The sequence below is a fragment of the Saccopteryx leptura genome, chromosome 1 (genome assembly GCF_036850995.1).
Source record: "Saccopteryx leptura isolate mSacLep1 chromosome 1, mSacLep1_pri_phased_curated, whole genome shotgun sequence".
Classification (NCBI taxonomy): domain Eukaryota; kingdom Metazoa; phylum Chordata; class Mammalia; order Chiroptera; family Emballonuridae; genus Saccopteryx; species Saccopteryx leptura.
In genome coordinates, this window is record NC_089503.1 from 317,618,496 (window position 1) to 317,641,864 (window position 23,369).

The window sequence follows — 23,369 nt, forward strand, 5'->3', positions numbered from 1 at the left end:
TTCGCCCGCGTTTTGAACTAACAGAGGTGTTGCTCCTTCTCCCCTCTTCAAGAACCGAGGAGCAGACGGCTCAGCAGCCTCCGAGAAGCCAGGCCCAGGTGGCCAATGGAGCAGGTAGGCCCCAGCAGGCTCCCGGCTGGGTGGGGGTGGGTGGGTGTCAACCTGTTCCCTGGGCACAAATGCTCATGGCCGGGGTCTCCGCCCGTCAGACCTGGCTTAGTGTCTGATTGTGAACTGGTGAGTCGTTACAGCAAATGCAAGTCATTCAGTCAAAACGTGGCTGTGTTTCTTGTGGACATACAGCCCAGCATGTATTTCAGTCCCTCCCTCAGAGAAGTGCTGTCCTCATCACAGTGGCTATGTGGCCACTGGCCTGGCAGCTGTTTCCTGTGGCTGGTTGTCCCGTCTAGGGGATGAGCGAGCAGAGGGGGCGGCCGTGGTCGGCATGTGTCCTGCACTCCCCAAGTCAGGATCCAGATCAGGGGTCCCCAAACTTTTTACACAGGGGACCAGTTCATTGTCCCTCAGACCGTTGGAGGGCCGGACTATAAAAAAAACTATGAACAAATCCCTGTGCACACTGCACATATCTTATTTTAAAGTAAAAAAACAAAATAGGAACAAATACCATATTTAAAATAAAGAACAAGTAAATTTAAATCAACAAACTGACCAGTATTTCAATGGGAACTATAGGCCTGCTTTTGGCTAATGAGATGGTCAATGTGCTCCTCTCACTGACCACCAATGAAAGAGGTGCCCCTTCTGGAAGTGCGGTGGGGCCGGATAAATGCCCTCAGGGGGCCACATGCGGCCCGTGGGCCGTAGTTTGGGGACCCCTGATCCAGATCCTGTTCTCTCCGCATCTCTCCTCCTACCACAGCTCACGTTCTGTAGCTCATCCCACACCTCACACTTTCTAAATCATTCTCCGGAAGGTGGTGAGGGAGTTCACCGGGTTTTCCACTTGGCTGTTGAGGGGCTGTACCGTGAAAAGTTGTGGCCTCTTGCTCGGACCTAGAACTCATTCCTGCAGGCCGACTATTCATGGGAAGCCCCCTGCCTGTGCTAGTTGAACTCTGAGAATTCCACTGGAAGGGCCTTAGGTGGTGGGGGTAGGGGGAGCCTTTTCCCAGGGGCAGCCACCAGGTTGAGGCTGAGCTTGGACCAGAGCCGGTCCCATCTCTCCCCTGCCCAGGTCAGGGCCTGCCCTGCTTGCCTTCAGCGGGAAGGTGGAGCATGCTTCTTTCTTGGGGTCCCTGGTGCTGGACTCGCAGGCCGTCTGGCCCAGGTGCAGAATTGGCCATTATCCCTAGAACCATGGTCTCCCTGGGTTCTCAGGCTTCATGTCCAGTGACCAGGTTCTAAGCCAGGAGTAGCACAGGAGACCCCTGGGGCCCCTGCTGTGCATAGCAACAGTGAACCTCCTCTGGGCATGGACATGTCAGAGAAGTGCATGGTGCAAGACCCCAATTCTGTGGGTCCCCTGTGGCTCTGGCTCCTGCCCCTCATTTCCAGGGCCCAGCCTCGAGCCAAGTCCATTGTGATAGCTGTGGTCACAGGAGCAGGGTCTCGGTGAGAGAACTAGGGTGAGGGAGGGACCCCACCAAATGCAGCCCCAGCATGAGGGAGGTGGGGACAGGTGCTCTGTGTGCAGGGCTTGTCCTACAGCCAGGGCAGAGGAGCTCAGGACCCCCAAAACCCATCTGCTCAGAGCAGGCCTGACTGATACCTGGGGGTCGGTACACTACAGCCTGTTAGCATCTACATTTTTAATATTTTTACATTTTTTTAATGGTTGAAAAAATCAGAAGACCATTTCATGACATGTGAACATTTGGTCCATAACTGCTTTTGAGAGGACAAAGCTGACCCTGCCTGCCCCTCACTGTAAAAACCCTGTCTTGCCAAGAACTCAAGGCCCTCAGCACCCCTCCTCTGCCTGGGTGGCCCCAGTGGTCCTTTCACTGGTCAGTACATGACCACCTTTTCACCCTTCTAATGGTGGTGGACAGTGCCCCCTGCAGGCGACTCAGAGACCTGCCTGCCAATGAGCTCAAAGTGCTCCCGTTCTGTGGGATGCGTCCTGGTCTGAGTCTGCAATGGGGTGGCTTTCTAAATCCTTGGCTGTGGGTGAGCAGGGTCACCTAGCTCACTGGGGATCCCACCAGGACACCATACCCAACACACATGCCCACTGGCAGGGGCACAAGGTCCTAGGGAGTGAGCCTGCCCAGCCACTTCCCAGGTGGACGCATGCGCCCAGGATCAAGGCAGTCAGGCTGGTGCAGACCCACACCTGGACAGTGCCTGTGCTGGGGGCAGCCTCCAAGCAGCTGGGGGCCGGGTGTGAGACGCACGGAGGCCCCAAGTGTGCTGGCATGCGCCTTATGGCGGAATTGGGTCCGGCTCTGGTTTCAGTGGGACCGAGCTCTTCACAGCCTGCCCTGGACCGGCACCCCTCCTCGGGGCTTCCTTGAGCCCCCACCCTGCCCTCTGCAGGCCCCCTTGGCCCCGTGCCCTCACTAGACTCCTGCCTGTCCCAGCAGACCGGCGGGGCCAGGGGCTGTGCCCCCGCGTGCAGAAGTGGTTCTACGAGAAGTTTGGGGAGTACGTGGAGGACTTCCGGTTCCAGCCTGAGGAGAGCACCGTGGAGACGGAGGAGCCCCTCAGTGCCCGCAGGTGGGGGCCTCAGGGAGGCGGGGCGCTCGCCTCAAGTGGGCCAGGCCAGCATCTCAGTGAAACCATGATACAGGGCTGCCCCGTGGCTACGGGGCCCCCCTGACCTGGCTGTGCCACCCTCTAAGGGACAGGCCTTTGGCCAATGAGCAAAGGCCACACCGATGTTCAGGATGGCCACTGTACTGCCATGTTCTCCACTCAGTGGTCTCATTCGTGCTTTCTGACAAACCTGGGCACAGTGGGCTCAGGGAGGAGTGCCCACTGCCTGGGCCTTGTGGGGTCATGTGCCCCTTGGTAAACGTGTCCTGTGCCAGGTGCTGTTGTAGTTCTCTGCGGCTCCAAGGGCACTCTGTGAGCCAGCCCCTGTTCTTTCAGACTGAGGTTCCTGGGGAGCGAGGGCAGAAAGTGAGGAATGGTTCCACAGGCCAGACCCCCCCCCCCCCAGCGCAGGGAGCATCAGTGGGGCTGATCACGGCCCGTGGCTCCCTGCATGCCAGGAGAGCCCTCAGACGGGGTGTTGGGGCGCAGTCACAGCTGAGTCTATACTGGCCCTCACCTCACTCTCCCTGTCTTTCAGGTTAACCGAGAACATGCGTCGACTGAGTAAGTGCTGAGCCAGTGGGGGTTGAGCTCTGGCGGGTGAGGGCTGGTTGAGCAGGGGTTCTGCAGTCTTGCGCTAAACTGGATATCTTCCTAGAAAAACATTCTTCAGGCATTTGCACCCCAGCCTTCCCAAAGCTGTTGGAAGTATGTTTCAGGCTCACCCCGTCTGTCCATCCCTCCAGGCTTGGAGGCCCCCTCTAGAAAGATGGTGCTTTCCCAGACACCTGCAGTTGAGCCTCCCAGCCCCTCCTGCTGTCCGTGGGCACAGACGTGGGGGTTGGGGACAGACAGCTGGCAGTCCCCCATGAGGACACCAGACAGCTCCCAGGAGGGCAGAGCCCGTGCCGGCCCAGGGGCCAGACGCACAAAGAGCCTGTGGTTGCTTTGTTTGGTTCTTCCTCAGCTGGTGTGGCCAGCCTGACCCCGCCAGGTGTCCCTGAGGGCTGACCGACACTGGCCTGACCTTGCCATCTGTTCTGTCCCCAGAGCGTGGCGCCAAGCCTGTCACCAGCTTTGTGAAGAACCTCTCTGCCTTATCCGACTGGTACTCTGTCTACACGTCCGCCATCGCCTTCACTGTGAGTGCCCCTTGGGCAGATGGGTGTGTGCCTGCCCTGAGGTCTTCCAAGGGGCCCACCTTGGCTGTGCAGGACAGTGCAGGAATGAGAGCAGCCTTAGTTTCTCCATCTGTAAAGTGGGCATGGCGACGCCACCCCACCGTGGGGTTGTTGAGAAGATCAAAGGCTTTGTGTGCTTCCTAGGGCCAGCCCGCCGGGCTCCCTGTCAGCCTAGAGGGTCTTGTAACAGCGTTCTTGAAAAGGACTCTGGCCATGCTTTGGTCTGATTTCCCAGGTGGTCAGAGGAGACGATGGGGGGGGGCTTGTGTTCCCCCATGGAACCCTGAGGTCCCTTCCAATGGGTACCAGGGACTGGGGAAGGCTTTGGGCAAACACATAGTGACCCAGGGGGCCGAGCTAGGCCTGGGAGCCACCAGTCCTGGGAAAGGGTGGGGATGTCACCCAGAGTTGAGGGGATGCTTTGGGGGAAATAAGCCTGGCTGCCTGCCTGAATTGTCCTGTGGCCACCTGTCTTCCTGTCTTACAGGGGCTGGTGGTTCTGGTGCGGGGCCCAAGCGCTATCTGCCTGGCTGGGGGAGGAGAGGGAGGTGGCCAGCCCAGCAGGACTGTCGGGGCCCCTGACCAGCTCCCTGTTGCCTCCTCTCCCACCCGCAGGTCTACATGAATGCTGTGTGGCATGGCTGGGCCATCCCCATGTTCTTGTTCCTAGCAATTTTGAGGTTGTCCCTCAATTACCTCATAGCCAGGTAGGTGAGCTGGTCTGATATATGCATATGACTGTGCTGTCTGGCTGTGTGTGTGTGTGTGTGTGTGTCTCTCTCTCTCTCTCTCTCTCACACACACACACACACACACACACACATGCCCAGCCGGCTCTGCCTGGTGCACTGGCATTTGGGAGGAGTCCTCTGAGAGGCTGTGAACCCCCAGGTTTGCTGGAGCCGCTATGGTTGATACCCAAACTCCTCTGTAGCCAGCGGGTGCCAGCTGCAGGGTCACCGCAGCCCCTTCTCCAGTGGGCTCCATTTTGGCAGGAAATCTGCCCGCAGACCTCAGCAGGGACGTGGAGCCGCGGAGGCTCTGGGCTCTGGCTGCTCCTTGTGGCGTTTGGGGGACAGGAAGGGATTCAGAGCTCCACACTGTCTTCCTCATGTTCTTTGAGCGCCCTCTTAAGGCCGTGGGGGCTCTGCTAGGTGGCCAGTGCAGAGCCCCCACATCCCCGGGTCTGTCTGGACCTGTGGCCACCCAGGGACCATGGACCTGACCCACGCTGGGCCTGAGAGCCCAGCACTCCGCACTGGACATGACCGTTCAGAATGCACTTTCACACTCATTTTCCCAGAGGCTTCCTGAGGTTGGTCCCTTTGAAATGTTTTGTGTAGAAGAAGAAACATTTAAATATTCGTGAGGGGACCGCCATGCTACTCCCAAAGGATGTGCTGCTCTCTCCCTTGTTTGAAAGGCTTCTTGTCCCATGACCTCGGGAGCTTTTAAATGTGTTCCCCCCTGGCAGGGGCCGGTGATGACCACCTAAATTATCTGCACCAGGGGGTGGCCCTGGCGGTCTCAGAGGTGAAAAGCAGGGGCTTCCAAAGGCCCTCTGTTCACATCTGAGGATGCTCCTCCCTGGCGGGTACTCGGCGTGGGCACTGGGTGTCGTCCCTGTGACCGTGTGCTGTCTCCTGTTTGCCAGGGGCTGGAGGATACAGTGGAGCATCGTGCCTGAAGTATCTGAAGTGGTGGTAAGTCCTGGGGGGTAAGGATCTTGCCTGTCTCTGCCAGGTCAGGCCTCGACCTGGGTACTTTTCAGGTCGCCCATAGGTCCCCGAGGCCTCCAGGTGCAGCTCTGTGGATGCCCACGGGAGCCCTGCCTGCCCAAGAGTGGCCAAGAGGAGACCAGCTGTCCCTAACCTGGAGCCCTGGACAGCTGGTGCCCCCAGTCTCTCCTCGCTGCTCAGGCTTGGCAGCTCAGGGAGAGGTTGCCCTGCCCCGACCTCTCCTACTGACCCTTCCCAGCTGGGATGTGATATGGTGGAGGGGATGCAGTGAGGGGGCCCTGTAGCCCCCACAGCCTCCTCTGGAGGGAAGGGAGCAGTGGGCTGAACTGGCGACGTTCTGATGGCATCCCATCTCCGGCCTGCAGCTTGACTTTGTAAATAAGGTGGCATGCAGCCATGCCTGTTCGTTGGCGCGTGCTATGGCTACTTTGAGGCTGGACCAGCTGAGTTGAGTGGCTGTGACTGACTGGGTATTCCTCAGAGCCACACCTGTTTACTGTCTGTCCCTGTATAGAGAAAATCTGACATCGCTCTGGAGGGGACTCTGGTTCTGGGGAAGGAGGGAGCCCTCAGTGCCTCCACGGGCCTTGTCGGATGTTTGAGCACCCACTGTGTGCACAGAGCACGTAGCAGGGTTGCTGAGTGCAGTGGTGCTTATAGGGCCCCCTTAAGCGGGGTCAGAGAGGATGTCTAGGGGCAGGCATATGCCTGCCAGCCCGGGCCCAGGAGGCTCTCAGGAGGGTGATGTTGAATAAACTTAGACAAGCAGGGCGAGATCAGGCCCCCCGTTGCCTCAGTTTCCCTGCCTGTAAAATGAGGTCGGGGGACTGCTTGATCTCATAGGCGCCTTCAGCGGTGAGCTGTTTCCATGTGAATCGGGGCCTCAACCCTGCCGACTGTGGGGCGTGCCCACTGCGCACCCACCCACCCTCTCAAGTGCCAGGGAGGAGGGTCCTTCTGAGCAGCCACCTTGTGCTAGCCCCTCAGCTGGGTCCTCTGGGGACATCGTGGCCCTGGCTGTAGGGGCAGCAAAGGGACCAGATCCCGGGCTGGGGAGACTGTGCCGTTTTTGTCAGTAATTTCTCTGAACTGTCAAATTTCAGTGGACATTCTCTTTCCCCTTTGACTGAAGGAGCCTCCAAAGGAAGACCTGACTGTGTCCGAGAAGTTCCAGCTGGTACTGGATGTTGCCCAGAAGGCCCAGGTACTGCCCTAGGTTCCAGCCTCGTCCAGTGAGGGGCCCTAGCACCCGAATTTCTAGGCCTGATGTGTCTGTTAGCAGCTAACCTGTCGTTGGCCTGCCTGCGATCCTCTACCCCAACCAGAAACAGCCCCGAGGTGTGGGGAGTGTCCCCTAGTTTGGTCTGACAGGGGTGCCTGTTGGAGCCCCTTTCAGCCAGGCCCAGCCAGCTCCTGGGAGGGATACAGGATTGGGTCCAACATCATGATCACTGTGTTAACCCACGATTCAGACCTGACCCAGCACCCACTGCTCAGCCTGGAGTGGCGGGGCAGGACCACTGGCTCGTGGCACCTGGCTGTGGTCTCTCAGGGACCGCCGTGAACTTGCGGCCCTCCTGGCACCGCTGTCTGAACCGGTGGCCCTGGGGTCTGCCCTAACTGTAGTTGCTTCTCCATGCAGAACCTCTTTGGCAAGATGGCTGACATCCTGGAAAAGATCAAGAAGTAAGTCGTCACCCCCGCCCGCCGTGTCTGGGGCGCCACCCTGTGCCCAGCTGAGCCCCATTTCCCTTGCAGCCTGTTCATGTGGGTGCAGCCCGAGACCACACAGAAGCTGTACATCGCGCTGTGGGCCGCCTTCCTGGCTTCCTGCTTCTTCCCCTACCGCCTGGTGGGGCTCGCCATGGGTGAGCAGACGTGTGCTGTCCGTGTGACTCGGAGCGATTGGGCTTCTGCTTCCCCCTGGGTTGCGGCGTGGGACCGCAGCCTCCAGGAAGGAGGACAGCCATGAACTCACTGTGTCCCTTCCTCTGCACCTTGGTCAATGGCTTATAAAAATGCTTAAGTTTGGGAGAAATGAAACTCATCCAAGACCCAGAGACCTTGCAGGGTCGGGGGGAAGAGGGCAGCCTCAGACAGGGTGGTCCTGCTCAGGGGTCAGCAGGTGGAGAGCCTGCCCCAAGGCTGAGGTCTTGTCCTGAGGCTGTGCCAACTCAGCTCCACTCCCCCAGGATTGGAAGCTGTACCCTCCTCCCCCAGCCAGACCGGGATCCCCTCCTGCCTCAGTGTCCCCAGCCAGGCCAGCGTCTGGCACAGGGCTGTGGTAGCAGCTGATCCGAGTTGGGGCATTGAGCACCGTGGCCGTGCAGTTCAGGCGTCTCACAGTCTGGGCACTGCTCCCCACCCCCACCCACCGCCACCCCCAATTTCAGCTGGGTCTTCGGTCCTTGTTGGCTCCCTGTCTGCACCTGTCACCAGGTGAACCAGGGCTGGCAAGCATGTGGCCTTGGGGAAATGACAAAAGCCAACATTCATAAAATGTCCCTGGGGGAGTGGAGGCTGTACAGTTTCATGGATGTCTCTCTGGGGACCTGGGCTGGCACACGAGCCCTCTGACCTGAGGGAGTCCTATCAGAGGGCAGACTGGGGACACATCCCCCAGTTTCCCTTTATGTCACCCTCAGGGGATGGGGATAATGAGAGAACCTTGTGGTGTTGGAGACAGTTTTACTGTTCATCCTGAGCCACCACTGGGTTTGCAGAAACACAGAAATGGATGCTCCCTCAGCAGGGGTCACCTTGCCTGTCCCCACTGGGGCCACTGTCCCAGGCCTAACGGGGGTGCAGGCTGCCATACTGAGCCAATGGTTTCAGTGGCCGGTCCTCGGTGAAGTGGGACTGTGTTCTCCCCCTAGGACTCTATGCCGGAATCAAATTTTTCCTCATCGATTTTATCTTCAAACGCTGCCCAAGGCTGCGAGCCAAGTACGACACCCCCTACATCATCTGGAAGAGCCTCCCCACCGACCCCCAGCTCAAAGAGCGCTCCAGCGCCGCCGTGGCCCGCAGGGTAAGCCTTCCTCCAGCTGGAGGGCACGGGGTCCCAGGGAGCCGCCTGCTGTTCTGCATTCACACGTGGTCCCCTTGAGGGGCCAGCCATCCCTGGGTGGGCGCCATGCAGCACTTGGAGACCCCTCACACAGACTCACTGGAGATGGGTCCCACTGAGCCAGGCTGGCTCCAGGGCCAGGCCGCAGGCTGTGGGATATTCGTCATGGCAACAAGAGCGTGGGGGCCTTGGGAAGAGGGAGCCCTGACACTGACCACTCTGTGGGTGGTCCCCAGCTCTGAGGCTCAGCAGTACGGCCAAGCAGCACCTGAGATGGGTCCACCTTGGGCTCACAGGCTGGTACTAGGTCCACATTTCATTCACAGTAGATAGTCATATGACACTGTGCCCCGAACCAGCCTTGGTGCTACCCTCAGGGTCTCAGATAAGTGGGGAAGTTCTGGGCCTAGTAGAACTCCCAGGAGTGTCTAGGAGGGCTTCCTGAAAGAGGTGACATTGGATTGCAGAGGCGTGCGTGCACGTGCATGTGTGTGTGCGCGTGTGCATGCTGAGGAGAGGATGTTCAAGGACCTACTGATGCTTCTGTTAGTGGGAGTAGAGCTCTTCTGGGTCAAGAGTGGGTCCACACTCCCCAGATCTGGGACGATAAAGCCTGCTGGGAGCCTGGACTCACCAGCTGCGTGTGCAGCCGGGCATGCACGAGGCAGCAGATGGGCTCTGGGCACACAGATAGAGGTGGACCCAAGGGGAGAGGCACAGAGGCAGGCAGCTGGGCTCCCTGACAGCGCGGGAGGAGCCCTGGGCTGGCTTCGACAGGGCCTTCTTGGGGACCACTTTGTGCTGGCCACCCTCAGGAGACAGTGAGGGAGCAAGGAAGTGGGCCTCCTGGGTGGCAAGTAACCCCGCCGAAGCTTCACAGAGGCCTGGGTCTGTGCTTGCAGCTTGCTAAGCTGGTGTATTTATGACCTCGTGTCACATGGACCCGTTTTTCTTTTATCATGGTCACACGTGTGTTGTCTCCTTTCCGGCCAGCTGTCAGGGCATGACAAGGTACAGTGTCCGTGTGGAACCCGCTGTGACCTAATGCTGTGCATTGCTGTGTTGTAACTCTTGGGTTTTTTAACATTGTTTTTGGTGGCCTGTTCCATGAGCAGTTCTGGTTCTGAAAATCCATCTGAAGTGCCTTGGCGCTGAGCACCAGCAGCACAGGGACTGCGTGTGCTGGGGTGCAGGCTCCGTGTGGCATTTTGAGGTGGGGACATCGCCGGGGGGAAGGGAGGGTGCCCACACTGAAGCAGGGATTCTTGCCTAGCAGGAGAGGGCTCCTAGGACAAGGACCAGGTACTGGCCCCTAGGGGAGTCTGCGCCCCACATCTGGGCATACTTGCCTGTTCGCATGTCTGCAGCTGGCCTGGGGAGGGAGGCCGTGCATGTCCGGCCCCTTTCCCCTCTCTGCGCTGGCATGGCTGACGGACGGGTGCTGTTGGCAGCTGCAGACAACCTCCTCGCGGAGCTACGTGTCCAGTGCACCCACCAGCCTGAGCAAGGACGAAGACGCTGGTCGCTTCCACGGCACCAAGAAGGGCAATTTCCACGAGATCTTTAACCTGTCAGAAAATGAGCGGCCTCTGGCAGGTATGTGGAGCGTGAGCCCGTGACCAGCCTGGCCAGGTGGGGGGATCCCGCTCCTCTGTGGGAGGTTGATGGACGGACGGCTGCTATAGGCTCCTGGCCCAGGGCCCAGTGGAGAGGGTCCTGCAGTAAACGGCTGCCCAGCAGGAACCCGCTGGGCCTGCTCCTAGCAGAAGAGAGTCCCCACAGCTGGTGCTCCCGCAGCTGGTGCTCCCGCAGCTCCCTCCACGTGCAGGCACTGCCCAGAAGTCCTCCCAGCCCGGGCACTGCGGACCATGGCCTGTGTGTAGCCTGTCTGACTCTGGGGCCCAGGCCCCTGCCTGCCTCCCAGAAAGGCTCCCCCATAAAACTGCTGAGCTCTCAGGGAATTGGACTCTTAACAATTTTTGTTGTCTTTAGTGCGATGCCAACCACGGAAAGAAAATCCTGGAGGATTTAAGTTCTGACCTCCTAGACTCACGTCCCTCTAACCTCGAACGTGTCCTCCGAGAGTCTGATTTCTGTCACTTGGCTGTTCAGCCAGTGTCCTTTTCCTCTAGAAAAAAAAAATACATAACACAAACCCCCATGTTCACATGAAAAAGGAACTCAGTGCCACTTCGTTCTCCGTGTGCCACTGTCCCCTCTCAGGTGGCGGAGGACGGGTGTTGGCACACCTCTGGGTAACCATGGCTGGTGGGTCCCCGAGGCAGGCGGTTCGGTGGGAAAACCACGCTTGGTTTTGTTCCCTCAGTGTGCGAGAATGGCTGGCGCTGCTGCCTCATCAACAGGGACCGGAAGATGCCCACGGACTACATCAGGAATGGGGTGTTGTATGTGACGGAGAAGTGAGTGAGGCCATGGTGGTGGGCGGGGCCGCCGAGGGCCTGGGGCGCTCCCCGTGGTGCAGCGGGTCCCAGCCAGGGAATAGCGTCCAGGCTCAGCCAGTCCTCGTTGCTCCCCTTTTGGGGCGCAGCAGCCCGAGGATGGCTTTGCCGTCTCTCTCCTAGGGTGAGACTGTGCAGACAGCTCAGTGTGGGGGGTTGGGGAGCCAGTCCCCGGGTGGGAGCTGTTCTCAGCTTTGGGGGCCCCCAGCCAACTGTCCCCATACTCACAGCAGTGGCCAAGGGCCCAGGCTTTCCTTTCTACTCTTTACTGAAGGATCTGGCCACAGAGACCCCTGGCCGGGCCTCAGGGACACTCTTGGATGTCCCAGGATTCTAACGACTTGGGAATATATATATTAGATTCAGTGCAGAGCAGTGGGTTTTAATCTTTAAAAGCTATGAGGCTCTCTCTAAAAGTGAAATCTTTTGTAAAAAGCCAGGACACCTTAACAGGTGAGAGGGGCTGTGTGCTCAGGATCACCCTTCCTCTCCTCGGGGGCTATGGTGGCAGCAGCCAGGTGGCCCCTGTGGTTCACTGGCTGGATTTTGCCCCTGTCCATCCCCCGGGTAGTTACTTGTGCTTCGAGAGCTCCAAGTCCGGCTCTTCCAAGAGGAACAAAGTCATCAAGCTTGTGGACATCACAGACATCCAGAAGGTCAGTGTGGGCACTCCCCACCCCAGTTTTTTGTTTTCCCCTCCTGGTTCAGGGAAAGAGAAGCCGCAGGGCCACCAGTCTGGCAGGGTTTTCTTAGAACTTTGGCACATTTTCAAGGAGGCAGGTGTCACCTGGAGACTGCAGCAGGCATGGCTTCTGCCCACATCAGGGCTCCCTTGTGGAAGGCATCCATGCAGAGCCCCTCGGCTCTTGTCAGAGTGTGTGTGCACCCAGGCCTTTCTTCCCCCACCTCCATGCGGATTGGCACCTGGCGTCCTCACACACATGGGGGCAGCACAGCAAGGTGGGTCCAGCCAGTCAGGTCCTGAGCTCCTCAGACCACTGTGCTGTCTGCCCCTCATCCTTGAGACCCCCCCACACACACCTCAGGGTAGGTTTTAGGTGAGGGCACAGATTACTGTCCCCATGTGGGCACAGGTGTGCCCAGTGCCTGGAGGAGGGGTCTGCATGCACACTTGTAGGGGTGGCTGGGCCTCCTGCAGTCACAGAGCCAGTCCTTGTCCCCTGTGGCTGGGAAGCCCAGGCCCCTGTGGATCTTGTTGCTATGGGCTCCATGGAGAACACCCTGGGTGTGGGGAGGGTGTCATGGCCCTGCCCCCCCCCCCAAACCCCAAGAGAGGCCTGTTGTGACGACACATTCTTGTCTTCCAGTACAAGGTCCTCTCTGTCCTCCCGGGGTCGGGCATGGGAATCGCCGTGTCCACGCCATCGACCCAGAAAGTAAGTGGACAGGCGGGGTGCCCGGGAGCGTAGCTGAGATCCCTGGGGCGAGCTCAGAACCACCGACCTGCCAGGCTTCCAACTGGGCAGAGATGACCCATGAAATGCCCTCCCTCCCCCCACCCCTTGTGGCCACAGGAGCCTCCTGCTACATCGAGTTGGGGTCAGGAAGCTGAGGCCCACGGGGGACGACCCAGCACAGTTACTCAGGGAGGGAGGGTGGTTCTGGGGGCCCATCTCTGGGCTTCTCGCCTCAGTTTCTCTGACATTGGTTTCTGGGTGGGAGGGTGATCTGCCCTTGAGCACCCCGATGCCATGTCTCCCCACTCGGACCTGGCCCGGGGCCAGGCGAGGCCTCGGGGCGGGTGGCCTTGTCCTGCGCCAGCCTGGCCACCAGGCTCAGTGAGGGCGTTTCTCCCACCAGCCGCTGGTGTTTGGTGCCATGGTTCACAGAGATGAGGCCTTCGAGACCATTTTCAACCAGTACATGAAAATCACGGCGGCCGCAGCGTCCGGCGGTGACAGCTAGTGCTGTCCTCCCAGGACACTTTGACAGTTTCCTTAACCGTTTGGTAGTGGGGAAAAGTTGGATGTCTTTATGATCTTTTGCAATAATCCCCCTCGACCTGTGGCTTCTGTTGTGCTGACCTGCGTGACCCCTCACGCAGGGGTTGGATCGCTCAGATGGACAGTGCCAGCCCGCCTGCGGGTGAGGCATTTCTCAGACTGTGAACACAGGGCGGAGGATCCTCGGAGGCCACTGGAAAGGATGACATGCAGGACACTGTCCCAGCCTCTGCCAAGCACATCTGCTCCTCCTCTGTCCCCACCTGGGCAGAGACCCGGCACCAGCCACGCAGCCTGGCGCTCTGGGGGCTGGAAGCGCTTCCACACCAAAGCCATAGCTGAAGGACATTGATGACAAGAGACGGGCCCCTTCACCAACTTCCATAAACAGCCAGGAGGACCTGCTCTTCCTTCAGCGGGACCCCTGCTGCGTGTCCTCAGAACATCAGCCGGCTTGTGCTCTGCCCAGCCTTTATGGGGGAGCAAGGGCTGGTGGGCGCCCTCGTGCCTCAGGCCAGGGTCTGGCCCACTGTCTGTTCTGCCGTCTTGGCCTGACAAGCCGGCCAGGGGGCCTTAACTGGCATCTGGTGTGGATACGGAGTGGCATGTCGCTAGAAGCACATTTTTTAACACTTTGTTCTTTGGAAAGGCCCGGGAGAGCATCCACCCAGCAGAGCGTCTGCCCAGGTGCTGGTGGCTCTCAGATGGAAGTCAGCTGCTGTGTAGCTAGTATTGGCCTCCAGGCTGAGCCACCAGGGTCAGTGAGGGAGGGGCTCTGGGGCTGGGGGGGGGGACAGACAGAAGTGTCCTGGGCCCGTGGTGGTGGGTCAGGCTGTGCAGGGATGCTTGGGAGGACATTTTGGGGAATGACCATGAGCAGAGCCTAGATGTTTGGGGCCAGCAGTCACGCCCGTGGCGTCTGACAGTATTCCTGGCCATCATGCACATGGCGGGAGTGAGCCCGCCCTCCCCGCGGGCATGGGCCCATCCCGCACAGGAGGCTGCGGCTCTGGTGGAGGTGGCCATGCTCGGCCTGTTCTAGATCAGCCCGAAGCCAGGTTGGCGATGAATGCGCTGGTGGGACTAGAGCGGCGGGCACGAGCACCCTCAGATCAGCGCACCTCCCACTGGGATTGCCCCAGGTCTTTGGCTTGTCCCGGATCCCTTGGGTGTCACTGAGATTGTTGTTTTTTGAAGAAACAGATTATATTTTTTACAGAGAGCAAGCTGTTTTTCTTATTTTTATATCATTTTTCAGATGTAATTTTTATCTTTGCTCTGACCCTCATTTGCTGGTGTGGGTGAAAGGTTGGTGGCATTGCCCTCATCACCCCCTTGTGGAGGGGCTGCAGGGCCACCTGCTGGGGCCTGGGGAGCCCTTCCAGGGGGCAGCCACGCTAACCAGCCAGATCAAGCACACACCCTGCCCAGTCGGTGAAGTCCGAGGGGACTGCAGCGCCCACAGGCTCTTGGGCACGCCAGCGTTGGCCTTCATGTGATTCGGCAGGTCAGCCTTTTGACAATGAGGGCAGAACCCACTCTAAACCTTGGCTTTATAGCTCCCACAGTGCGTGCAGGTGGACCAGCTCTTGTGGACTCCAGGGAACACACCCCAGAGGGAACCCGCCTTGGGGTCCAAGGCAAGGCATAGTGGGTCCTGGGCTGCCTCCAGGGACAGGCTGTGGGGGGTGACCGCCATGGGTGCTGCTCCAGCCCGACCCCTCCCCGCCGTTGCAGGGGTGGGCACGTGCTTTCTTGTCAGCAAAGATGGGATTCTGTCCCCAAGCTCAGTGGGGGGCTGTCCCTGCAGTTGCATAGGACTGTGGCCTTCAGCAGTGGGGTGGTTTAGTTTGAGTCCCTTCCAAGAAGAAAGGGAGATGAAAACTCACCACGTGACCAGGGGTGGTCACCTGGCCCCACCTCTGGAGGGCTGAGGGGTGCCGGGGTGCTGGGGTTCAGGGTGGGCCGCTAGCAGGACGAGCCCGGACCTATGCCAGCTCTGGGCTCCTGTCGAGAGAACCTGCAGTTTTATTGAATCGTGTAAATCTGAGCAGATATGTAACTTCCACAGCTAATCACTGAACTAGAACGGATGAATGTTAAATTTTTTATGTCTGAAGCTCGACTCTATTTTGTATCTGTAAATAGTCATTGCCATTGTAACTCTGTTCAGTGAAAGGATTGTCCTATATGAAGAACATGAAAAATACCCCCCTGTAACTTTTTAAAAAAACAACAAAAAACCTTGTTTGTTTAAAGGAAAAGACTTGTATAAATTATAATTTTTATTTAAATAAACCTGAAATGCTTTGTGTTAAGGCAGGGGGCCCTGTGCATTGTGGGCAGCTGTGGGGGCACCGGCTGGCACCACTGTTGTCCCCTCGGATGGACCGGGGTCCCTGCAGCCCAGAACAGGCTGTGGGGGGTGACCGCCGTGGGTGCTGCTCCAACCCATGGCCCGTCGGCTGTAGCAGGGGTCAGCACGTGCTTCTTTGTCATGGACTGGGGGCCCTGCAGGAGCACGGTGGGGATTTTGGCGCCCGGGCCACCTGGGGGAAGGCCATGCGGAGAGGTGGGCAGTGGGGTGGGGCCCATGCACAGCAGGACGATAGGAGCCAGTTTCTAGAAGACAGGAGGCTAATGACAGTGGCTGCTTGCAGAGAGGGGCACCCAGAGCCTGGCAGCGGGGAGTGTTGTCATCACCCTGAGGGGGCATGGGGAGACACAGGGCCCTGAGTTTGGGGTGCTGGTCCTACCCTACCCAGAGGTGCCTTCCCTGGGGGGCCATGGGCATCTCTGCGTGAGGGCTGGGAGGCCTTACAGGCCTTGAGCAGAGGGGTCACCAGTGGCGCTCATGGCTCAGCCTGACCCTGGACACGGACCCTGATACCACTGGTGTCTCATACTGACCTGTGCTGGACACACCCAAGGTGCCCAGCCTTCTGCACCCTGAGCCCCCCGGAAGCCAATGCCCGCTGAGGTTGTTCAGGGAGTGGACCAGGTCCCATGGGCTAGCTCCACTCGGGGATGTGGCCTGCCTACTCTGTTGTGGGCGCTGTCCTGGGGCTGGGGCACAGCCGTGACCTGACAATGGTCCCTGGGAGCCTGGCGCACGATGAGCATCCTCAGGACCACCGGCCCCTCCCTGGATGATACTCCTGACAAGACACCCAGGTTGTGATTTCCTAGCCTAAATATACTTCCTGACCCCCACCCCATGGCTCCCATTCACCCCTCGGCCATTTTTGGCAGCAGCAGATCCCAACCCTCTCCTCCACTTGGCCTTTTGTCGCTTGCTGGTGGACACAGACCTTCCACAAGGGGGATGCCCGCTCCCTGGAGAACCCTGGGTGAGGAGGGAGCTGGCTGCGTGGTACCGTGAACCTGAGCTTGCCTGTTTTGTGTGTATATTCATAACTTAATCTCTCAATAAAGTAGTACACGTATGCCTAATCACTATTTTAAAAATGATTTGATGACCACGTTTCAGTGTTAACAGGCTTCCTTTGCAGGCCTACGTGTTTTAATTTGTGCATTTGACAGCCGTATGGTCAAGCCCTACTTGCAATGGTTCAACTTACGACTGCTTGACCTGGCAATGGTGCGAAAGCCATCTGTCTTCAACAGACACCGTAATTAAAAATTTGAATTCTGGCCCTGGCCAGTTGGCTCAGTGGTACAGTGTTGGCCTGGCGTGCAGGAGTCCCGGCCTGCATTCCTGGCCAGGGCACACAGGAGAAGCGCCCATCTGCTTCTCCACCCCTCCCCCTCTCCTTCCTCTCTGTCTCTCTCTTCCCCTCCTGCAGCCAAGGCTCCATTGGAACAAAGTTGGCCCCGGGCGCTGAGGATGGCTCCATGGCCTCTGTCTGCCTCAGGCGCTAGAATGGCTCTGGTTGCAATAGAGCAACGCCCCAGATGGGCAGAGCATTGCCCCCTGGTGGGCATGCCGGGTAGATCCCAGTTGGACGCATGTGGGAGTCTATCTGACTGCCTCCTCATCTCCAACTTCAGAAAAATGCAAAAAAAAATTGAATTCTGATCTTTCCCTAGGCCTGTGAGCGACATGTGTAGCACTGTGACACTGGGCCACGGCAGCGGGATGGTTTTGTCCAGTGTTGCTCATGTGCCTGAGTGCGTGTAAGGTGGGCTGGGCTGAGCTTTGGGGTTGTAGTTAGGTGTGTTAAATGTGTTTTCGACTTAGGGTATTCTCAACTGACGCTGGGTTTGTCGGGGTGTGAGCCCACTGACAGTCGAGGAGCCTCTGCGTTCTGAGACCACCTCTGGGCTTTTCTTGGAGGGTTCAGGGGACAAGAAAAGGCAGCACGGTGCCCCTGGAGTATTTAGGTCTTTCTCCTTGGGGACACAGAGCCTTTGCAAGGTTTCCAGCAGAAGCCGTCAGTCTGGCTACAAATCACCAGGGTGGGAGTCTGGGGAACTCGGGGACAGATAGGAACACAGGGGGATGTGAAATTACTAAAAATGTTTCTGTTCTCGAAACCAAGTTCTCTTCCGACATACTTACCATTTAATTTATAACACATTTTTCCCAAAGTAACTTTATTTTTGTCTTCTCAAACACATCAGAGAAAATGGCCATTTTCTAATCTTGAAACCAGCAAGATTAGTGAGCAAATTAAGCCACCGTTTCCAGCCATACTTCCCAGCTGCACACGGTAGGAAGGACAGTCAGTGCCCATCGTGGGGCGGGTGTTAGAAGAAGCAGGAATAGGCCAAAGCGTAGCTGCTGCGGCTCTATGCCAGTGCCACGAGGAAGTTACCACACAGAGCTGCCTTCTAAATGTGCCCGTTTTCACTGACATTGGTTCTTTTTTCCTTAAAATCCCAAAGTTGCTCCATCTAGAGTCTCTGTGGAGGTCAGAAGCCCCTGTGTGGGGGTGTCTGAGAGGCCCTATGCACAGCCTATCAGGGTTTTCAGTCAGTCACACCATACCCCCCAAAAAAAAGTTCCAAGGTTTATGGTTTTGAATGTCGGCATGCAGAGGCCATCTTGAAACCACGTGGCACGGCTGGGAAACCACGTGGCACGGCTGGGTTTCTTGCTCACATAAAATGCTCTCTGGCCCGGACCATTTTCTAGAACTGGCAGTGGGTTTCAGGGCAGACCAGGGTACTGGAAACATTTCCCAGGGGCCGCAGACGGAAGACTGCTTGGGAGACCTTGTGAGTGGCAGGATTCCACTGGGCGGTCGGTCAGGAGGTGTGGAGGCCTGGCTGGGGGTCCTGCTGGGAGACCTTGTGAGTGGCAGGATTCCACTGGGCGGTCGGTCAGGAGGTGTGGAGGCCTGGCTGGGGGTCCTGCTGGGAGACCTTGTGAGTGGCAGGATTCCACTGGGCGGTCGGTCAGGAGGCGTGGAGGCCTGGCTGGGGGTCCTGCTTGGGAGACCTTGTGAGTGGCAGGATTCCACTGGGCGGTCGGTCAGGAGGTGTGGAGGCCTGGCTGGGGGTCCTGCTGGGGAGACCCTCTGAAGCTTTGTTGGGGTGCACCGTGCCCCGCAGGTGTGCCAGCTGCCCCGCACAGAGCTGCCAGTCTCGCATCTTTGTTTCCTTCCCAACCGAGGAGCAAACAGTAAGAACAGAAACAGCCAGGGTATATTTACTTCTTTAACCAGATTTCCTCCACCCACCAATCGTTAAACCACTTGAGCTGGCACAGTTACCTTAATAACGTGGTCTGTCTAAAAACAAACAAAAAACACTGTTAGAGCCGCTCTTTTGTCTGACCTGGGAGGGAGTGGGGGAAATGAAATGATGAAACAAGGAAATTTCACGTAAACTTCAAAATACAAGTCACTACAAGTGAATTCTAAACATACACGAGATATGAGGTCTGTCACATGCTAACATAATTGGCTGAACCTATTCCTGCGTCCGGTGACTGTCCAGCGTCCCCTCTGGCGCAAACCGAAGCTCAAGCTCACCGTCCCTGTCCTTGAAACAGAGCTGGTTTACACGAATCTTTGCTGTCCGTAAGCCGAGTGCAAAGCACAAGGCCACAGCACAGACAAGACCCGGGCGCGGGGATACTCGGGGAGTCCATCGGGCGGCGGCCTGCAGCAAGTTAGAGCTAACAATGAAGACACCCAACTGCTCTTCTTGTTTTTAAAGGACAAAACTGAATAAATATGTAGAAATAAATGAGAAAATAAAAAAAATCTGGACTGTGTGCACCAAATAAACCCCTGGAACGTGGGACCCCTCCCCAACCCCAGGGTAGGGTCTGAAGTTAACAAAGAATCCACAGAGTGACTTTCTCACCTACTGCACGCTGCCTCCCTCCGCTCGTGCAACCTGTCCACTCTGTAGCTACAAAGCATGGGTGTTCTAACCTTCAGCAGTACAGCCCCTGCCAGCCAGTGCTCTAATGTGGCCCCAGCTGCTGGCCGGATTGTCTCGGGAACCTACGACGACGATGGATGCAAGCTGAGGTCGTCAAGATAAAGCGTTGCTACTTGTCGTGGCTGCCCCACTAAAGTGGTCCACGGGGGCAGGCGCTGCCTGAAGCGGGGCTCAGTTGTGCTGCAGGTGCACGGCAGAAAGGGCCCAGGAATCATGCCCTAATCGGGAGCTTGGGTGAGTCATCGAGGGCAGAGCACTCCCACTACCTTCCAAAACTTGACCACGCGCAACTACAGGTTAAGTCTTGCAAAGCGGATTGGAGTGACCGGCAGATACCTTGTGTCTGGATGGTGCAGCTTTGATGGAGGGCGCTTCTATTATACTGTCCCTAAAATTATTGTGATAGAGCCACTAGTTGGCCATTTTAAAATGGGCGCTGTCCACGTTGCTGAAATCTAAGAAGCCGGCGCCCCTAATCAGCAGTTACTGTTTGCTGAGGGTGAGTTACGTGAAACGCAACCCAGAGCTTCACGTAGAGCTGAAGATGCCCGTTGCGCTCAAAGAATTGTTGACAAAAGGTACTTTTTTCCTAAAATCAAGATTCAGCTATCAAAAATAAATTTCTAAATTTGAATGTATGTATCCACGTAATTGGTCTGTAACTTCCGAGCACGGCAAGAAGGCGGGCGATGGGAGTTGGTATCTCAGCTGCGTGGTTCCTGTTTGAGGTTCTCCTCGATGCCTCGTGCGAAGAGCCGGACCAGCTGGCAGTGGACCCTGCAGGGATGGACAAAAGGCCATCCTGAAACCCGTATCCCGACTCCTGGCCCCAAAGGTGGGGCCACAGTCAACCCAGACAGTGGGCCGCAGCATGGTTGACTTTGGGTCTAGCCCCATAATGATGGGTCAGGGTACATGGTGATTTAGTTACATTCCCAGGAGACCTGCTTTGTAACAAAGGGCAGCTGTCGGCCATGGGGACATCAGCGATCAGAAGACTGGATTCTAATTCCAGCACTCCCCTCATCAGCAGAGTGACTGCAGGAATCACTGTCCCCCTTCCTGGGTCTCGTCAGCTCACTGGACCCCGTGCATGTGAGGGAGGGCCAGGCAACGCGGTCACCCAGCTGGTGGAGTTCAGGTCTGAGGAGCGGGCGAAGGCCCCCTGGACACTCCCGACTCCCACAACAGGCTCCAGGACGTGAGCCAGAGGGTCCCCGCTGGCAGGACACCGCCCAGTTCATGAACGGCATCATAGCCTCCCCAGAGACGTTCAGTAATAAACCACTTTGCTGAGTGACTGCTGTTCAGGGCTTAGTAACATTTATCACAAAATACCCGGTCCTCCGTTAACTGGATTCTACATTTCACAAAGGAATGCCTTTCCTAATTTTCAAACTCTCTTGGTTCTCTAGTAAATTAGTAAGCTAGCATTTACAAAAATTCCATCTCTTTAACTTGGAGGATGAGTCTACAGAAGATGCCTCTACACGGCTGACCAGCTTGGTGGGGTGTCCTGCAGCCCTGTGGCCACTGCTCAGCGGCAGATGTGAGCTGGGCAGTCACTGCCACATCAGGCATGTCCTGACCACAGACGGGGGTGCTTGGATGGGACTGGGGAAGACTGAAGAGCCCACCCCTGTCTGGCAGCTGATCTGGATGATGGTCCAGGCTGCACCAGGATCTAGCAGCTCGATGGCTGAAAAGTCATATAAAGTGGTGAATCACAAAGAGGCCATATGCGCTCCCTTAAACATCATGCGGGGGCACACCCATCACCCTGCTGTCCTCCACACAGCAGGCGTGTGCGTGCCAACACACTCAGCACCCATCTCATGTGATCTGCACTGGTATCGTCAACAAAGGTCCAGTTTGGTTCCCTTAGAGCAGACTGAGGTCTCAAAGACCTTTGCAAACAGCCCCAGTCCTCCCCCATCTTGTGTGACTTTTACACCCACACCTAATTTAATAGCCTTTTTTTTTTTTTAATTTTTCTGAAGCTGGAAACGGGGAGAGACAGTCAGACAGACCCCCGCATGCGCCCAACCGGGATCCACCCGGCATGCCCACCAGGGGCAACGCTCTGCCCACCAGGGGGCGATGCTCTGCCCCTCCGGGGCGTCGCTCTGTCGCGACCAGAGCCACTCTAGCACCTGGGGCAGAGGCCAAGGAGCCATCCCCAGTGCCCGGGCCATCTTTGCTCCAATGGAGCCTCGGCTGCAGGAGGGGAAGAGAGAGACAGAGAGGAAGGAGAGGGGGAGGGGTGGAGAAGCAGATAGGCGCTTCTCCTGTGTGCCCTGGCTGGGAATCGAACCCAGGACTTCTGCACGCCAGGCCGATGCTCTACCACTGAGCCAACCGGCCAGGGCCTTAATAGCCTTTTAAGGGAGGAAAAAAAGCTCCTTATATTGTGTCTTTCCATGGGAAAAACACCTTCTTTGCATTCACATTTCATCTGGTTATGTGGCACACATCACATATACACGTATGACCTATGAGACAGAATTACAGAATTCTAATACCAAATACGATGGCCCCAAGAGGTTGAGGAGGCCCCATGTCCCACCTTCCACCATCTGGAGGAGCCCCTCACCGCAAGGCTGAGAGCCTGGGCACCACCAGGATGACCCAAGGCAGCCAGCTGGGCAGCTGGAGGCCGGAGCACCTCCTGGTGGGTGCTGTGAACTCAGGACTCAGTGCCGTGAAGGCTGTTTGCAGAATGAGGAAAAGAGCATGCCAGGGAAAGAGGCCACAGCCAGCATTGGCCACGGGCTGTGGGGGAGAGAACTTCAGACCCTGCAACAGCGGTCAACATCCACATGTTCCTGAAATGAAGAGAACGGCACCCACTGGGTGTGTGACACGTGGAAACACAGCGCCTTGGCAATGCGCTCTCCCAGCTGCGGTTCCGAGTGGCAGGACGCTGAGCTCACGGTCCCTGAGAGCACCTGCGGGCGCTCTCCGGCCGCTCACACCCACCTGACCTCAATGGCAGGACTGTTGAGAACCTCCCCGTCACAGTTCCAGGAACTGCCGGAGACGGCGCAGCAGCAGGAGGAGTGGTGACTGCAGATCGGGCCGAGCCCCTTCTTCCCCTGCTCACCGGGGTCGCCGTCCTCGTCCTCCAGGTGCTTCGACACAAACTGGAACCTCTTAATGCGATAAACTTCCACAAAAGTGAAGTCGAACTGGAGAGAGAGGGGAAAGGTGTTCCCAACGTCACTGTGGGGAGGGCGGGGTCGGCCTGCACCAGCTCCAGCACATCCCTGCCCGTGTGTGCGGCCCCCTCGAGGACGCGGCCAGCTCACTGGACAGAGCTGGAAGTCTGGGACCTGCCTGCCAGGCACCTGGCAAAACACTCTGAAAAACTCTGGAAAACCACATTGCCTGTCATGACAACCTTATGAAGAATTCTGGGAGTTCCTTAGCAGTGACTTAGAAAATTCTTTATTTTTTATCCACAAGAACTTTTAAAGAGCCACAAAAAAACAAACAAACAAAAAACAAACAAAAAAAACCTGTAGTATTTTTAATGCTACAAATTAAAAAAAAAAGCAAATTTCACTAAAATCAGAGACTGACCCTCCCCCATAGTTCTCTGCACATGGTCAGATTGGGGGTCTATCTGCCCTAACTGCAAGGACACTGGTGACCAGGGCAGGGTTGCAGGAGGGTGTTCCCAGGCTCAGCTCTGGGCACTTAAAAGGTTGATTGTAAGTGACCTGCAAGGGCCACACAGTTACTCTGTTTAAACAGGGAGGGAGAAACAGGACGGCATCAACATTCACATCTCCTACTTGCTGTGCTCAAAGAGTTAATGTTTTTAAGTGAGATTTTACAAGTTTGGGTACACAACCCCCATCTTCTTAGATTGCCAG

The 23,369-nt window shown here is 57.2% G+C and overlaps 2 protein-coding genes across 7 annotated transcripts in view; one reads left to right on the top strand and one right to left on the bottom strand.

Annotated features, from left to right (window-relative positions):
* The window catches only part of GRAMD4 (GRAM domain containing 4), a 77,578-nt gene extending 63,780 nt beyond the window's left edge, over positions 1-13,798 (top strand). For 4 of the 5 annotated variants that reach the window (XM_066358697.1, XM_066358699.1, XM_066358701.1 and 1 more), the window contains exons 5-19: positions 53-114; positions 2,547-2,682; positions 3,260-3,285; positions 3,772-3,863; positions 4,518-4,609; positions 5,557-5,605; positions 6,774-6,845; positions 7,284-7,327; positions 7,400-7,509; positions 8,518-8,672; positions 10,163-10,307; positions 11,038-11,131; positions 11,742-11,826; positions 12,499-12,567; positions 12,992-13,798. In XM_066358697.1, coding sequence (XP_066214794.1) covers positions 53-114; positions 2,547-2,682; positions 3,260-3,285; positions 3,772-3,863; positions 4,518-4,609; positions 5,557-5,605; positions 6,774-6,845; positions 7,284-7,327; positions 7,400-7,509; positions 8,518-8,672; positions 10,163-10,307; positions 11,038-11,131; positions 11,742-11,826; positions 12,499-12,567; positions 12,992-13,096 — 1,336 coding nt within the window. In that variant the 3' untranslated portion in view covers positions 13,097-13,798. The remainder of the gene's footprint in view (positions 1-52; positions 115-2,546; positions 2,683-3,259; positions 3,286-3,771; positions 3,864-4,517; positions 4,610-5,556; positions 5,606-6,773; positions 6,846-7,283; positions 7,328-7,399; positions 7,510-8,517; positions 8,673-10,162; positions 10,308-11,037; positions 11,132-11,741; positions 11,827-12,498; positions 12,568-12,991) is intronic. The other variant, XM_066358698.1, reaches the window with a different exon arrangement.
* Positions 13,799-19,410: 5,612 nt separating this feature from the next.
* CERK (ceramide kinase) overlaps positions 19,411-23,369 on the bottom strand; it is a 36,196-nt gene continuing 32,237 nt past the window's right edge. For both annotated transcript variants that reach the window (XM_066358702.1, XM_066358703.1), the window contains exons 12-13: positions 22,471-22,679; positions 19,411-20,268 (exon numbers count right to left, since the gene is read on the bottom strand). In XM_066358702.1, the coding sequence (XP_066214799.1) occupies positions 20,196-20,268; positions 22,471-22,679 (282 nt within the window). In that variant the 3' untranslated portion in view covers positions 19,411-20,195. The remainder of the gene's footprint in view (positions 20,269-22,470; positions 22,680-23,369) is intronic.